General features: G+C 37.1%; 1 protein-coding gene across 2 annotated transcripts; it reads left to right on the top strand.

Annotated features, from left to right (window-relative positions):
* Positions 1 to 1,224: 1,224 nt before the first annotated feature.
* LOC148067011 (single-minded homolog 1-A-like) lies at positions 1,225 to 13,013 on the top strand. 2 transcript variants are annotated; one of them, XM_087805470.1, is made up of 11 exons: positions 1,225 to 1,399; positions 2,928 to 3,007; positions 5,167 to 5,274; positions 5,323 to 5,431; positions 5,490 to 5,575; positions 7,789 to 7,988; positions 8,058 to 8,164; positions 8,926 to 9,073; positions 10,686 to 10,845; positions 11,503 to 11,884; positions 12,331 to 13,013. In XM_087805470.1, the coding sequence occupies exons 1-11, from the start codon at positions 1,225 to 1,227 to the stop codon at positions 13,011 to 13,013; spliced, it is 2,238 nt and encodes a 745-aa protein (XP_087661596.1). The 2 variants fall into 2 exon arrangements, with proteins under 2 accessions (XP_087661596.1, XP_087661595.1); XM_087805469.1 differs by having other exon boundaries at positions 5,167 to 5,431.
* Positions 13,014 to 14,716: the final 1,703 nt, after the last annotated feature.

Below are 14,716 nucleotides of genomic sequence, written 5' to 3'. Positions count from 1 at the left end.
TTTAAGAAATAGAATATAATTAATAGAGTTTAAGAAATAGAATAAAAGAAATAGAATATAAGAAATAGAATATAATTAATAGAGTTTAAGAAATAGAATAAAAGAAATAGAATAAAATAAATAGAATATAAGAAATAGAGTTTAAGAAATAGAATATAATTAATAGAGTTTAAGAAATAGAATAAAATAAATAGAATATAAGAAATAGAATATAATAAATAGAGTTTAAGAAATAGAATAAAATAAATAGAATATAAGAAATAGAACATGAGAAATAGAAGATAAGATATAGAATATAAGAAATAGAACTTTAGAAATAGAATATAAAAAATAGAACATAAGAAATAGAATATAAATCTATACCTCAGTGTTACTGCTGCTGCTCCTGCTGCTCTAGTGCCTCCTGTAAAGGTCAGAGGTGAAGAGTCTTCTCTCCACACCAGCCAATCCTCGCTCTTCCAGATCAACGTCAGCCAATCGCTGTTCGAGTTGTGTTTGTTCTCGTCCAATGAAAACGAAGCCCATCCTAGAGCGTGCGTGTGCGCGAGACCGCGACACGCTCACGGATGAAAGTGTCTTCAGTTTTTCAACAACTTTCACTCAGAAGGTGAGGAGCTTCCATTATTTATGTTGGGAATATTCATGGAAACAAGTCCAGGAGAATCTTCTCACTCGAGGCGCCAATCTTTGTGTTTGTTATTGACTTTTTTATAAATGGTTGGTTTGCGCCTTTTTTTCCGCGTCCATCAGGGGCCGCGTGCGCTTGACGCCGAGTCCACGCGCACGAATATTTAACAACAGTTTCTCTTCTCACAAAATCCTGGAATATTTAACAACATTTTGCTCAAAAAAAGTCTGGAATATTTTGGGAACCTGCAGCCACGCGTCACTGGTCCAGGTCCAGGTCCAGGTCCAGGTCCAGGTCCAGGTCCAGGTCCAGATCCAGGTCCAGGTCCAGGTCCAGGTCCAGATCCGGGTCCAGGTCCAGGTCCAGATCCGGGTCCAGATCCGGGTCCAGGTCCAGGTCCAGGTCCAGATCCGGGTCCAGGTCCAGGTCCAGGTCCAGGTCCAGGTCCAGGTCTCACCTGCCTGAGGGGCGCGAGGATGACACAGTGAGCCCGAGCTAGATCCGTTCTAAAACAAACAAACAAACAAACAAACAAACAAACAAACACACAAAGAAACAAACAAAGCAACAAACAAAGAAACCAACAAGGGCTCAGCATGAAAGAGAAGTCCAAGAACGCTGCCCGGACTCGCCGGGAAAAGGAGAACAGTGAGTTCTACGAGCTGGCCAAACTGCTGCCACTGCCCACTGCCATCACATCCCAGCTGGACAAGGCGTCCATCATCAGACTGACCACCAGCTACCTGAAGATGAGGCTCGTGTTTCCCAAAGGTAAGTTAAACAACAACAATAATAGTAATGATAATAATGATCATAATAATGATCATAATGATAGTTATAATAATAATGATAATTATAAATATAATAATAATGATGATGATAATGATAATAATGATAATAATAATGATAATAATGATAATAATAATAATGATGATGATAATGATAATAATAATGACAATAACAAAAATGATCATAATAATGATAATAATGATAATTATAAAGATAATAATAATGATGATGATAATGATAATAATGATAATAATAATGATAATAATGATAATAATAATAATGATGATGATAATGATAATAATGATAATAATGATGATAATAATGATAATAATAATAATGATCATAATAATGATAATAATAATAATGATCATAATAATGATCATAATGATAGTAATAATAATTATAATAATAATGATAATAATAATGACAATAACAAAAATGATCATAATAATGCTAATAATGATAATTATAAAGATAATAATAATGATGATGATAATGATAATAATGATAATAATAATGATAATAATGATAATAATAATAATGATGATGATAATGATAATAATGATAATAATGATGATAATAATGATAATGATAATAATGATCATAATAATGATAATAATAATAATGATCATAATAATGATAATAATAATAATGATAATATGAGTATAATAATTATAATAATAAGTAAAACAAAACTTTTGCGCTCGTCGGTGCTGAACGCTTAAACAAACTAGTATATCTCTATACTATATATATATATACATATATAAATAACTCTATAATGTGATCATTTACAACTGTTTATTGTATTGCTTTTGTTTGTCAGACACGTATTTGCAAAACACGAAATAATTAAAATGTATTGATTTGTTATTACTTTAATAAATTCATGATTACATTTGTGTTGCTGTTTATTTTCAATTGGTCATTTATAATAGCAACTATAATAATAGTTAACTTGTGGACAAAATGCGAAATGTATCGAAAACCAGCCGCGATATTGATACAGTTGAAAGGAGAAAAGAATATATAAAATAGCGCGATAAATAAAACTTAAAAATAGTGTTTGTTTGAACCAAACGCCTCGAACATATGATTCTAACAGCGGATGAAGGGCCTGAGCTCTGAGAAGAACCAGGTCTAGGAAAATAAAGAACTTCTACCGTAAAATTATATTTTTTAATATTTTATTTGTTGGACTTAATATTTAAAAAAAACGGTGATGCATTAATAAATACGAGAACGGGAATATTTAAATCAATTTATTTCAGATAAAAGTAGAAAAATGAATTGACTAAAAATTGGAATCGACCTTAAAACGTATACCGTTAGATATTTAATTTTTTTTAATCATTTTTCGCAAAATCTATTATTTATTTGACGAATAATTTCGACAGCATGTTCAGATAAAACTGCGACATTTGTCTTTTAAATTAAAATATATACCAAATGATATGTATTATTAAATGAAATCTATATTTTTCATGCAACTCGACGATGTTCCTCTCAGGTCTGGGGGAGTCCTGGGGTCATGCGAGCCACTCCTCTCTGGACGGGGTCAGTCAGGATCTAGGCTCTCACCTTTTACAGGTACTTGTGTTTTTTTTGTTCTGTATTAAAGGTTCCGATGTGTGTGTGTGTGTGTGTGCGTGTGTGTGTGTGTTTTATTTAAACCCAAAAACGCGCCGCCGTGTCTTTATTTTGTTGTCAAATGATACATTTCACGGATATTGATGAAATATTTCTCGAGTTGTAATGATCCGGGTTTCAGTGCACAGTAGAGGGGGAACCATTGCGTGTGCGCGTGTGCGCGTGTGCGCGTCCTCGGTCACGGCCTGTCTCGACTATTCTCAAAAATAACTACACAAAGGAAAGGAAATAAGAAAATAATTTTTTAATGGTTTTCAATCCAAAACGGTTTTTCCTGGAACAATTGGTTTTAATTTACCAAATTTATTTTAGTTCTTCACGAAAAGTTAACATCAATTTGTTTGTAAATGTATTTACTGTGTGTTATATTGAACACCATTTGTTACGAATGAATACTTGTTTCGTGGCGTGACTGCTGGGATCAGAAAAGTGAATCTCTTACTTTGAAGGGATTTGATTTTATTAATCGATAAATGCAAAGTTTACTTATCATTTTGATAAAATGGGCTAAATGTATGGACTGTAATGCACAACCAATGTGTAATAATGATTAAAAATAAAAATAAAGTAAATATAAAATAAATGGCAACAAGTAAAAAAAAAAAAAAAGCAGGAGTAAATTTGAATATATAATATGTGTTGATTGATCTGTCGATATATAACAATCCTTTTTACCTCCGACATAATGTCAATATTAACATCTCCTAATAAACAGACAAACTAAAATCACATTTTAAAATAATTGGAAGTTACACAGGACTTCTGCAGGCGCTCTAGAAATAACCGTTACTTACTATAAGTAAAGTAGAAATAAAATACAAACACCAGCACATTTTACAAAAGCTGTTGAACCAAGAATCTCAATTTTGTTATATGTCATGATTCTATCCTGAGCCACGGATACTTTATTGAATATTGTTTTGATTGTTTAAGCGCTTTGTGACCCTGGTCTGGAAAAGCGCTATATAAATAAATATTACTTACTTACTTACTTACTATATAAATAAAAATTACTTACTTACTTACTTACTATATAAATAAAAATTACTTACTTACTATATAAATAAATATTACTTACTTACTTACTTACTATATAAATAAAAATTACTTACTTACTTACTTACTATATAAATAAAAATTACTTGCTTACTTACTTACTATATAAATAAAAATTACTTACTTACTTACTTACTATATAAATAAAAAATACTTACTTACTTACTTACTATATAAATAAAAAATACTTACTTACTATATAAATAAAAATTACTTACTTACTTACTTACTATATAAATAAAAATTACTTACTTACTTACTTACTATATAAATAAAAAATACTTACTTACTTACTTACTATATAAATAAAAATGACTTACTTACTTACTTACTATATAAATAAAAATTACTTACTTACTTACTTACTATATAAATAAAAATGACTTACTTACTTACTTACTATATAAATAAAAATTACTTACTTACTTACTTACTATATAAATAAAAATTACTTACTTACTTACTTACTATATAAATAAAAATTACTTACTTACTTACTTACTATATAAATAAAAAATACTTACTTACTTACTATATAAATAAAAATTACTTACTTACTTACTTACTATATAAATAAATATTACTTACTTACTTACTTACTATATAAATAAAAATTACTTACTTACTAACTTACTATATAAATAAAAATTACTTACTTACTATATAAATAAAAATTACTTACTTACTTACTTACTTACTATATAAATAAATATTACTTACTTACTTACTTACTATATAAATAAAAATTACTTACTTACTTACTTACTATATAAATAAAAATGACTTACTTACTATTGGGAGGTTCTCACCAATACTCAGCCCTACTGTGAAGCGGACGCCGCATGTCCATGTGTTAGTTTATGTTTTTGTTATATAAACCCGAGGGTCTGGAGCGACACACCTGCAGCTCATGCTTCCTGACCGTCAGAAGGTTGAACTTAAACATACAAAATAAATGTCTAGTCACACTAGTTTGTCTCAGGTTTTGGAGACTAAAGAAACAGGTTAATAGACGATTGAATCTCGACTCTTTGGTGTTCCAGACTTTGGACGGTTTTATCTTCGTGGTCGCTCCAGATGGAAAAATCATGTACATCTCAGAGACTGCTTCGGTTCACCTGGGCCTGTCACAGGTGAGCAGCTCCACAACAGTTTCTATGTCCCAAGTCCTGACACCACATGACCTTTCGCCGCCACAGGTGGAGTTGACAGGAAACAGCATCTACGAGTACATCCACCAGGCAGATCACGAGGAGATGGCGGCCGTCCTCACGCCTCACCAGCCCTTCCACTCGCACCTGGTTCAAGGTAAAACTCTACCACATGTGTCATATTTCCTCAACGCTGTCTTGTCGTCTCTTCGCAGAGTTTGAGATGGAACGCTCGTTCTTCCTCAGGATGAAGTGCGTCCTGGCCAAAAGAAACGCCGGTCTTACGTGCGGCGGCTATAAGGTTAGGTCTTGGATTTACCTCCTGAGCTTCTTTTTTTTTCTATCAGCTTCTTTTGTCTTAACGTTAAATATCAGATGCCTGTAGATAACAGTCGCCGTCATGAGTCAACACACTGACCTGGAGTCAGTCAGCAATCCAAGCACACACTCACACACTTTAAAGGTATAACAACTCATACATTACAGAGTACAGAGAGTCATGCTGTACAAGAAATATTTCTGTCAAGTTCTATTGATGGTGATATTCTGAGGAACAGAACAATGATTCACCAAACTATTATGGTTACATGATCCTTTAATGCAGGATGTTTTTATCAACTATTTTACGCCTGTTTTCGTCACGTGATCGGAGGCATCTACACGAAAAAACACGTTTCTATAAAAGCACCGCGAGTGATGATAATAACAAACAACTCTTTGTCTGTTGTCCCGATTCCAATGAAGCATAGAGACGATCCGACGATCTTCACATCGTCATCAAGACCCAACGCTTGTCTTTAGAAGTTTCTAACTGTAACTAAAGTATTTGTGATAAAAACCATGGATGTAAAATCTAAACATTTACACTGGATCATGTCTAGACTCATTTAAAACAGTGGGATTCATGTTAGAATTGTACAGATCAGTATGTCCCTTGTTGTGTCCCTTGTGTTCACGTGTACTATGTACGTGTACATAATACACGTACATAGTACACGTGTATTATGTCTTCTGCTCTGTGGAATGTGATAGCATCAGTTTCTGTCAACGTTATGTTGTTATGTTCAAATTAGGTTTTTCACAAGGATAGTAAGTAAGTAAGTAATTTATATTTATATATTGCTTTTCTAGACCAGGGTCACAAAGCGCTTTAACAATCAAAACAATATTCAATAAAGTATATACTTTAAAGATCAAGATAAAACTGAGAACACAACAGGAGTTCCAGAAAATCAAGGAAAAGCCTGAACAAATAAAAACGTCTTAAGATGTTTCTTGAAGGAGTCAGTAGATCATCAAACACAGATGTTTCTTGAAGGAGTCAGTAGATCATCAAACACAGATGTTTCTTGAAGGAGTCAGTAGATCATCAAACACAGATGTTTCTTGAAGGAGTCAGTAGATCATCAAACACAGATGTTTCTTGAAGGAGTCAGTAGATCATCAAACACAGATGTTTCTTGAAGGAGTCAGTAGATCATCAAACACAGATGTTTCTTGAAGGAGTCAGTAGATCATCAAACACAGATGTTTCTTGAAGGAGTCAGTAGATCATCAAACACAGATGTTTCTTGAAGGAGTCAGTAGATCATCAAACACAGATGTTTCTTGAAGGAGTCAGTAGATCATCAAACACAGATGTTTCTTGAAGGAGTCAGTAGATCATCAAACACAGATGTTTCTTGAAGGAGTCAGTAGATCATCAAACACACATGTTTCTTGAAGGAGTCAGTAGATCATCAAACACAGATGTTTCTTGAAGGAGTCAGTAGATCATCAAACACAGATGTTTCTTGAAGGAGTCAGTAGATCATCAAACACAGATGTTTCTTGAAGGAGTCAGTAGATCATCAAACACAGATGTTTCTTGAAGGAGTCAGTAGATCATCAAACACAGAGAAACATTTTGTTTAGAGATTTTTCTCAGTTGAAGGAAACAGTTTCTGGTCAGTTTTCTTCAGTGTTGAACAAGAGACATGTCTTTATCAAATACAACACCCAGGTTTCTCAGGCTCAGTTTGACAGACTGACCTAAGTCACCCAAGTACTGACTCAACCCTGGAACCTTATCATCAGGCCATGTATTGTTCACATAACAAAGCACATTATAAATATAAATGTTCGTTTCTAATAGTGACAGACATTGTTTTAGTGCACTCTTAAATTCACACAACCTTAGTCTACACATGCTCAGGAGCAGGTGTAGATTTTCTGTCTTGCTACGTTTTAGCCACGTTTTACACACATTTGTTTTGCTCCATGAACGAGACCCAGTGGTTATTGAGCACAGGTGTTGATTCAGGGCCTGGAACACGTTAAAATGCATGCTCAACAGTCCAGTCTTTAGTTTATGTTCTACTGTTTTAATCCAAAATAATTCCATATAATGGACTTGTTGTTTCCAACAAATTCTGCTGAATGTGCTTTAAATCCAACCCACTACATACTGTGGCGCTCATCAAGGAAAGATGCTCAACGACTTCATCTTTATTAGAGGTTTCTGTTGTCGACCAGGTGATCCACTGCAGCGGCTACCTGAAGATCCGTCAGTACAGTCTGGACGTGTCGCCGTTCGACGGCTGCTTTCAAAACGTAGGACTGGTCGCCGTCGGTCACTCTCTGCCCCCCAGTGTCATCACCGAGGTCAAACTGTACAGCAACATGTTCATGTTTCGCGCGAGCCTCGACATGAAGCTCATCTTCCTGGACTCACGGTGAGCTTTCGAACTCAAAAACCCCATCGTGACGCTGAATTCCATCAAGACTGTCCTTGTGTGTCCCAGGGTTGCAGAGCTGACTGGATACGAACCTCAAGATCTTATTGAAAAGACTCTTTATCATCACGTCCACAGCTGCGACTCCTTCCACCTGCGCTGTGCTCATCACTTACGTGAGTTCGCTCGTCGTTCGATTCCAATGAAACCGACGTGACCAAACGATGATCGAAAAATAAATCATAGGATTTGATTCACGAGTCTCTATGAATCTGCTTGATTAGCAAAGTGACTACCATGGGAGCCAGTCTACTGTTAAGCAAAGGATAGGGCTAAACTGGACAGCCTTATTAAGAAGGCCGGTTACGTCCTAGGGCGCCCCCTGGATCCTGTGGAGGAAGTGACTGGAGGGAGGATGCGGAGCAAGCTGGGCTCCATAAGGAGGAACTTGTCTCACCCTCTCCAGCACACACTGAGGGCATTGAGGAGCTCCATCAGTGATAGGATGCTCCATCCCAGGTGTGTGAGGGAGAGGTACCGCAGGTCTTTCCTCCCTGCTGCCATCAGACTCCACAACAAGAGCACACCAAGATAACTATTTAACTGCACCTCTTGTTATTTATGTAAATATTATTGTGTATATATTATATAGCGCAGATTTATCTTTTATTCCATTTAGATTTTCTTTCTCGTTTTTTATTTCTGGGTGTTTTTATTTCTCTTGCTGTTGTTAAACTGAATTTCCCCTCGCGGGACTAATAAAGGTTTTCTGATTCTGATTCTGATTCTGAACACCGACAGTTTTAGTCAAAATGCATACCTTGGGTTCTTCCGACCGTACGTCAACTTCCTTATCCATCCGTCTGTCGCCTGAACGTAACTGTTTCCACTGTACATTCCCTTGTACCTCGTTCACACGTCTTTCTTGATCTTTCAGTGCTCGTGAAAGGGCAAGTGACCACTAAGTACTACCGATTCCTGGCGAAGTTCGGAGGCTGGGTTTGGGTTCAGAGCTACGCTACCATCGTACACAACAGTCGGTCATCGCGACCACACTGCATCGTCAGTGTTAACTACGTCCTCACGTGAGCATCACTCTTCTTTCATTGACTCTCTGCCGCTGTTCATTGATCATAAAGTCTGATAATAAAGTCTTGTGTTCGACGCATTTATTTATGATGGTGATCACAAGCTGGGTATGTTTTTTGGCAAGATTCCTGATATTGCTTTGCATCACAACATGAGATTTAACATGGTTGGACTCATTTTGTACTCATGCACACTTTGTTGCTCTGATTTGGCTCATCTATCCTCATTCGACACTGGAATATTTCTTGTAAATTAACATTAGAGATTTGTGAAGTTTTTACAGTCAGCTGAACTCAAACCATATTTCCTTTATTTTTAGAACAATCCAAACAGTGATATTTCTGATCTGTTCGTGCTACAATATAATGTAATAATGATATCAAACAGGGACTTTTCTAAATATTGTATTTTTTGTATATTTGTCAATTTAACAAGTCTTTTAAATCTAAAATTTATTTATATTGTATTCCTTTTTAAGTATTTGTTTTTGTGTGTGCTTTTGCTTATTGTATTTTTGTTTCCCCCTGATGCTGATGTAACTAAAATTTCCCCTCGTGGGAATAATAAAGGAAAAATCTAATCTAATCTAATCTAAAATTACGCAGCCACACCTATGACGCATTTTGTTTGAGGCGAGAGTTTTTTGAACAGTATATAATCATTAAAAATCTGCTTGGAAAAGAGTGCAGTGCAGAGTGCTTGGAGTATGTATTCACTCATTTGCATAAGGCGGGGTTTAGAACAAGCACAAATATGCCTTACTTAAGATTGAGGATTATTGCAACATAGGATATACATATTATTATTATTATTATTATTATAATACATCATTATTTGGTTGAAAGTTGTATTTACCCCTTCAATTGAACCCTTGTGTTATGTGTTAAGACCCGAAGACGCTGACCACTTCATATTTATTTCTAGAAGTCAGGAAGGCTGTTTACCTTGATTGAGAGACAACACAAGGGATACTAAAAACATGTTTTCGGCCCTTCGGGTCACCTTTACCCTAAGATAACACAAGGGGTAATACATGGTAGCATCATTCTGGCTAAAGTAAGTAAGTAAGTAAGTAAGTAATATTTATTTATATAGCGCTTTTCGAGACCAGGGTCACAAAGCGCTTAAACAATCAAAACAATACTCAAAAAAGTATATACTTTAAAGATCAAGATAATACTGAGAACAACACAGGAGTTCGAGAAATTCAAGGAAAAGCCTGAACAAATAGAAACGTCTTAAGATGTTTCTTAAAGGAGTCAGTAGATCATCAAGCGCAAAGAGAGAGAAGATTGTTCCAAAGCTTAGGAGCAACAGCCTGAAAAGATTTCTCTCCTCTGGTCCTGAACCGTGTGCGTGGAACCATAAGTAGATTCTGATCCACAGACCTCAGAGACCGAGCTGGGGTGTAAGGCTGGATCAGATCAGTGATGTAAGGATGGGGCAAATTTTATCTTAGTCCCCAATGCCACAATACATTTGTTTCTACCCACTTATCTATTGAATAATACATTTCCTTAATGTTAATGTTTCTTTTTTTTTGTATCTATACAATAAACCTTTTGCGATCCAGAGGGTAAACCACATGGCATTCCTACTTGTGTTCAGGGAGACCGAGTATAAAGGCCTCCAGCTGTCTTTGGACCAGGTCATATCAAAGCCGGCCTTTCCCTACAGCTCGTCCGGCAGCCTTGCAGATATCTGCCGGGTCTCCAGAGGCAAACTGAACCGATCCAAGGCAAGAATCAGATTGTCACCGTACAGTCAGGTGAGATCTAATCCTCACTTATAACAAAAAAGAAAAGAAAAAAGGAACTACTAATACTGGGGTAGACAATAATAAATGTCTATTAAAACTTTGGTGCAAGAAAAGTAAAGACTTGTTGTTAGCTGGTCAATGAAACTCAACATCAAGGACACGACGGACAGACAGACAGACAGACAGACAGACAGACAGACAGACAGACAGACAGACAGACAGACAGACAGACAGACAGACAGACAGACAGACAGACAGACAGACAGACAGACAGACAGACAGACAGACAGACAGACAGACAGACAGACAGACAGACAGACAGACAGACAGACAGACAGACAGACAGACAGACTAATGTCTAAGCAGACTCATGTCTGAATATATTAAACCTACTGACCCAAGTGATGCGTGAGTCTAAAATGAATCAAATAAAGTTAACTGACACAAACAGAATTTCATTAAACTTAAAAGAAAACTTTTTATCATCAAACCCACTTGGTAAACAGCCAATGAAAGAGTGTTGAATGTTGTTTACATGGTTTTGCCTGGAAAACTATCTCCAACTGTTTATATATTCCAATAAAAAGTCATACTATAATTACTAGCGATGACATAAAAGAAAATCAAGTTGACACTCTTTGTCCTTTGTCTTACAATTTCCGGCAGTATTCAGGTTACCAGACCGAGCGGTCCGACTCGGATCAGGACAATCCCAATGGGGGAAGTCCGCAGACAGAATCTGACTCTCCACATGTGCTGGAGCAAAAGGAGGGCCTGGAGGCTTGTGTGTTTGGACAGTCGGCTGATCCAAAGAGATTTTGCTATGGTTTGTGGGACGATTCTTACTATGAAGATATGCACAGGCACGGTCCAGCTCACAGCTGTGAGCAGGATGGCCGGTGTAAGGCAGGGTGCTCTTTTTTGGGGTCCCATACAACAAGCAGGGACTCATCCACACGATCCACCCTGCCTTTCAGCAAATTATCCCTGGATACTTTTGAGGATCATGACAGCATGCCACGCACCACCACGATCCACAACAACCATGGTAAGACTCTGAACCACTCCCCAAGACAGATAGTCAGTGCTGTGGTTGAATTGGTTAGGAACTATCTTTCTGAATTAAAAGTTGAATATTCACTACACAAGCTTTTATCATGTTAAAAGTATCATGATTTTGGTATAATTTTAGTCCTTCACATTTGCAATAATTTGATGTTTCAAGGCCTAAAAAGAAGAAAAGTATAATAATGAGAGACAGATATATTGAGAAGCCTGTCCTATGGTAAGTTATCTAGTGTCCCAAAAACATTTTCTAAGGTTAAGGTTAGTTGTAGTTGTTGTTGTACATAAAGTATTAAACCACTGGTCACTTCAGTCCAAACTAGAAAGCTTGATGGGGAACTAGTTGCAACAGTTTTTTTTATATGCAAGACTGCCATCTGATTAAAGATACATTTATCGTGAACTCTTAACTGTTGATGACTCCTGCAGGCAGCAGCCACTTGGAAGACGAAAGTGTGGTCAGCTCATCGGATGCCAGCTCAGCCAGTGACACTGGGGATTGGCCCTGCAGTGAGCAGATCCTGGTCAGCCAAAAAGAGCCCAGTAAAATTGAGATGCTGGTCCGAGCCACCCATCATATGATCAAGGAGGAGGAGTGTCGACTTCATTTACACAGGACTCCTGCAGACCTTTCACTGGGTCCAGCCAATGGCTCTGGTTTCTGCTATTCCACGGAATGCTCTTGTGGCTCCATACAGGCCGTTGTGTGCAAAGGTTTCGGTCAGGTGATCAGTCCGACACCGAGTCAAACTCAGTTATCCAGACTCAGATGTCCCGTCTATAAACCCAGGAATTACATTCAGACGGAACTATCCCCTTTGTCTTTACCATTACGTCACCCTTTTGGTAGACCGGCTTCATCCTTGGCTGTGCCCAACGATCCTCCTAATCTCTACACATCCCATAGCCGCTCAAGGCCATACTTGGACAAACATGCGGGATACTCCTTCACGGGTTACGCTCTGAAAAACCTCTACGACCCAGAAAACCTTCGGAGCTTTTGTGTTGGCACGAGCCCCGGCCACAATGAGGCCCCCCATCACCTTCGTATACCAACAGAACAGAACCCAGGACACAAAGGCACTTCTGCCTTTATCAGCAACGACACCTAACATTTTACACACACCTTAGACTGATGCTGCCCGCCTGAATTTGTTAAAAATGTTCTCAGAATCCTCCCTCGCCACAGATCTGACCTCAGAGCGAAGGAGCACAGAGATTCCTCCGTGAACACAGAAAGATATCAAATGTTTTTCAGTTACAGGAGGAACTTTACCTGGCCACCGGAGAGCGTCTGGACGTGGGCCTGGATGGACCTTTCCTCCTGAATTCATTTTGTAATACTCTTTTGTACACCAATACATCATTCAAAGTACAATCTTGATTACATTTTGTTAATCATGTCTATTAATACTTCATATGCTTCACTTTGGAGCAGGCTGCATTAAATACAACCCAGTTCCCATTATTCTAGAGTTAAAATAATCAGTCTGCTAATGTCTTCAGCGTCCTGCAACTACAATGCCTAAGTAAAAGTATCGCTGACTTGACTTTAACTTGTTTTCCAAGTGGTTCCAAAGCACCTGAACTGTGTAAAGGTTTCACCTCTCATATTAGAAGTTGAATCAGTTCAAAGTGAGCTGGTGCTAGGAGCCGGTATATATGGGCAGTAACAGAGAACTATCGGGAGGACTTGGAATCAATGTGTGGACTGAAGCCAATCAGAATACTAGGCCTGGTGAGGGTCATTGTCCAGTGGGGTGTGACCATTATAGGATCTCAGTTTGGGGTTTTTTGGAGACTTTTTTATGGGTATACCTGAGACCACCACATCTGTTTGAGAGAAGGATTCTCCAGCCTAGTACAGATGGCTTTAACTCCTCTATCAAACCATCTTTCCTCTATAGCCAGCACCTGTATATTGCTGTCCTCAAAATAGTTTCCTTTAAGTGGAGATGAAGGGCCAAGTCCAGACCTGAGGAAGTAACGCTCCTGTGTTGTGCCATAGGCCTGTGAAGCTTTTGTTTCGTTTCCCCCAACGTACAGATCCTGGCGTTCCTCACTGCACTGGACAGCATACACCACATTGCTCTTTTTGTGTCGTGGTGTTTTGTTCTTGGGATAGACCAGCTTTTTCCCTAATGTTTTTAATCAAGGCTTAAAGTGAAGAGGAATATAGGGGAAACATTGAAAAGATAACACCAGCTCAGGTGTAAGTGATGAAACTTCTCAAACGAAAGGGTCCACCTTGGAACTACTTGGATAATAATGACCTGGATGAATGAGAACCCCCCCCCCCCCCCAGCACACACACACAATTAACATGTTTTACTGTTCAAATGCTTTTTAAAGTGCATAGTACAATCTACAAGTTCTGGTTTGATTTTGGGTGAAATCATTTTTAATACTTTTCCTTTTTGAAGGAGAAAACACATACCCACATAGAAGTTATGTTTGCCATGTTGAGGATGTTTCATTAAAAAGTGTTAATTTCACCTTGTCAGACTTTTTCATTTAGTTGGTGCAGAGCAATGGATGGATGCCAAGGCTAAACTTACTGTGAAGTGAAACCATACAAAGTTGTGGATGTTTCTCCTGATAATACAAAGGTGTGTTTATATATATATTTTTTTAATAGTTAATTGGATAATTAGATTAACATGAAATGATGAACTTGAAAACGTAGGACATATAAATAATTAAAATGAGTACAAAGTAAGTAATAGTTAAAACAAAAAGTAAATAAAATGAAGTATTTTTATTATAATTATTATTACTATTATTATGACAATGTAGTAAGAATGATACTAACTTA

This window comes from Callionymus lyra, chromosome 13 (assembly GCF_982586985.1).
Source record: "Callionymus lyra chromosome 13, fCalLyr1.hap1.1, whole genome shotgun sequence".
NCBI classification, from domain to species: Eukaryota; Metazoa; Chordata; class Actinopteri; order Syngnathiformes; family Callionymidae; genus Callionymus; species Callionymus lyra.
This window is presented reverse-complemented; position numbering and strand designations above follow the sequence as displayed.